General features: G+C 59.2%; 1 protein-coding gene across 1 annotated transcript; it reads right to left on the bottom strand.

Annotated features, from left to right (window-relative positions):
• Positions 1-292: 292 nt before the first annotated feature.
• On the bottom strand, positions 293-1,937 carry LOC146192589 (uncharacterized). The gene is made up of 2 exons (XM_084600468.1): positions 1,390-1,937; positions 293-1,085 (listed from the first exon to the last, which is right to left on the bottom strand). The coding sequence occupies exons 1-2, from the start codon at positions 1,935-1,937 to the stop codon at positions 293-295; spliced, it is 1,341 nt and encodes a 446-aa protein (XP_084456594.1).
• Between the last annotated feature and the right edge of the window lie 292 nt (positions 1,938-2,229).

Raw genomic sequence — 2,229 nt, 5'->3', positions numbered from 1 at the left:
CGAGGGCAGCGCAAGGCTAAATGCTCCACCGATTCGTCCTCATTGTCGCACACCCTGCATAGAGTACACGACACTGCAGGATAGAAACGGCGCCGGTAGAGCAAAGTCCGCAAGGCACCAGCCCGTGCCTCAAAAAGTCGGCCGCTGCCTATGCTGTTGTCGTAGAACCGCACCGGGCCGATGTTCTGCTTGTGCTCCCGGTACAGCGCCAACGTGGACTTGGCTTCCATATCCCTGGCCCACCTGACACCCTCAGCCTCCCTGACTCGCAGTCGCACTTCAGCAGCCCATTTCACGCCGCCATAGGGTGCGTGAAAAAGCCAAACTTCTTCTCAAGTTGATAAACTCGCCTGGCCCAGTCCATCTGGATACAAGTGGCAGCCAAATACTCGAACACGCGCCTCGCCCAACGCTTCCGTGGCAAGAAGAGCAGTCGGCCGCGAAAGGCCAACTTGCTGGCCGCCTCCCGTGCCTCAAAGGTGGACCAGCCTATGTCGCCCTGGATGGCCTCAATGGCAACCTGGCCATGGCAGCCAAGGGCAATGCGCCCAACTTTATGTTGTCGCCTCTCAAGCCATCCGCGCGTACCAGCCGACAGACAAACCACAGAGTTGGCGAACGACAGTTCCGGCACGTGAACCGACTTCCAAAGGTCGCGCACCGTCAAATAACGGCTGCAGCCCCAGAGGCACCACCGGTGGCGGAGGATGCACTGAGCCCGCAGAGCACTCTGGCGTAGCGCCGCTTCGTGCACAAAGTACATGTCCGCCCCATCGGAGAGGTGTATTCCGAGGGATTTATACGCTGTGTAGGTGGTCAGATGGTGCCCGCCCAGTGTGATCTCGTCCTCGCCCGCGCGCTCACCAGCCAGCCGGACAACCGCCGTTTTCTTAGTGCTGAACCGCAGCCCCAGCACGGAGATTTCAGCGTGGCAGATATCGACGAGCCGCTGAAGGTCCCTCGCCGATTCTGCCATCACGACCAGGTCGTCGGCGAAAGCAAGTCCTGGCAGTCGGCAGCCCTCGTCGCTTGTGCTCAGCCGCAGGCGAAATCCCATGCTTGATGCAATCAGGGCCCGCTCCACGCTTGACATATACCAGGTACAAGAACGGCGACAGTGGGCAGCCATGCCGAAGGCCTTTCGTCACCACTATGCGCTCTGAATGCACATCACCAAAGCACACAGTGATGTAGTTCCGCCCGTAGAGGCGCCGGATGGTCAACACGAGTGTCCTTGGGAGACCGCGCGATAACAGGCACGCAAACAAGGCCTCATGGGGCACGTTGTCGCACACTTTCTCGACGTCCATGAAGCAGCACAACAACGAGCGCCCCTCCTTCCGCGCAATGCCTGCACACTGCGTTATGACAAATAAGTTGTCATCTAACTGGCGGCCTGGCCGGAAGCCATTCTGCAGCTCGGTGAGCACACCGCGAGCCTCCACCCAGCCACTGAGCCACTCCTTTAGAAATCTGGCAAAGAGCCGGTACATGACACTGGTGACTGTAATCGGGCGGAAGTCCGGCAGGTTTCCCGTCACTTCTCTATTCTTTGGAATGAGAACGACTCGCCCCCGCCGCCATTCATCCGGGATTGAGGCTCCCTTGATAACAGCTGTAAAGAGGCCAGCGAGCTGTTCTCTTGACTCCGGGCCGAGGCTCTTCACCAAACGAGCCGGCACATCATCAGGTCCCGGGGCTGTACGAGCACTTATGCGAGTGAGGGCGCGCTCCATGGTCTTGCTGAAGATCTCCCACCGCGGCTCCATCTCTTCCGGAGTCCCCTTTTCCATCGGCGAGGTTACGGGCTCCTCACATGCTACCGTCTGTCCATACAAGGTGGCATAGTATGCCGTCATGTACTCTTGCTGATTTTCAGCTGGCTGCCCTGTCGTCGCATCGATGATTGGGGGCAGCGGGGGATCCCGCCGGTCCATTGAACGCACATAGCCCCAAAATTTCTGTGCTGCCGTCTTAGCCCTCCTCGCGCAGGGACCTCATGAGCCGAAGGTTGTGCTCCGCGAGTTTCGCCTGCACCAGTGTTTGCACCTTGTGCTTTAGGTGCAAGTAGTCTGCCCAAGTGGCCGCTATCGCGTCCGGAACACCTTCCTTAATGGTCATCCGGTGGTTGCGATTTGCCGCACGCCGCTCCCGCCACGCCACTTCCACCTCTCGTTCCCACCACGGATTCCTCCTCCTACGACGACGTGAGCTTTCACAAACCATGTG

The sequence above is a fragment of the Amblyomma maculatum genome, chromosome 4 (genome assembly GCF_055883805.1).
Source record: "Amblyomma maculatum isolate TAMU_Amacu chromosome 4, ASM5588380v1, whole genome shotgun sequence".
NCBI lineage: Eukaryota > Metazoa > Arthropoda > Arachnida > Ixodida > Ixodidae > Amblyomma > Amblyomma maculatum.
Note: the sequence above shows the minus strand (reverse complement) of the source record. Positions and strands in the feature narration are given on the sequence as shown.

Excerpts from the sequence above, each read along its gene's own strand:
- LOC146192589 (XM_084600468.1), bottom strand. The coding sequence starts at position 1,937 with ATGGACCGGCGGGATCCCCCGCTGCCCCCAATCATCGATGCGACGACA. Across the intron at positions 1,086-1,389 it reads GGCTTCCGGCCAGGCCGCCA|CGTGGAGCGGGCCCTGATTG; the intron begins GTTAGATGACAA and ends GTATATGTCAAG.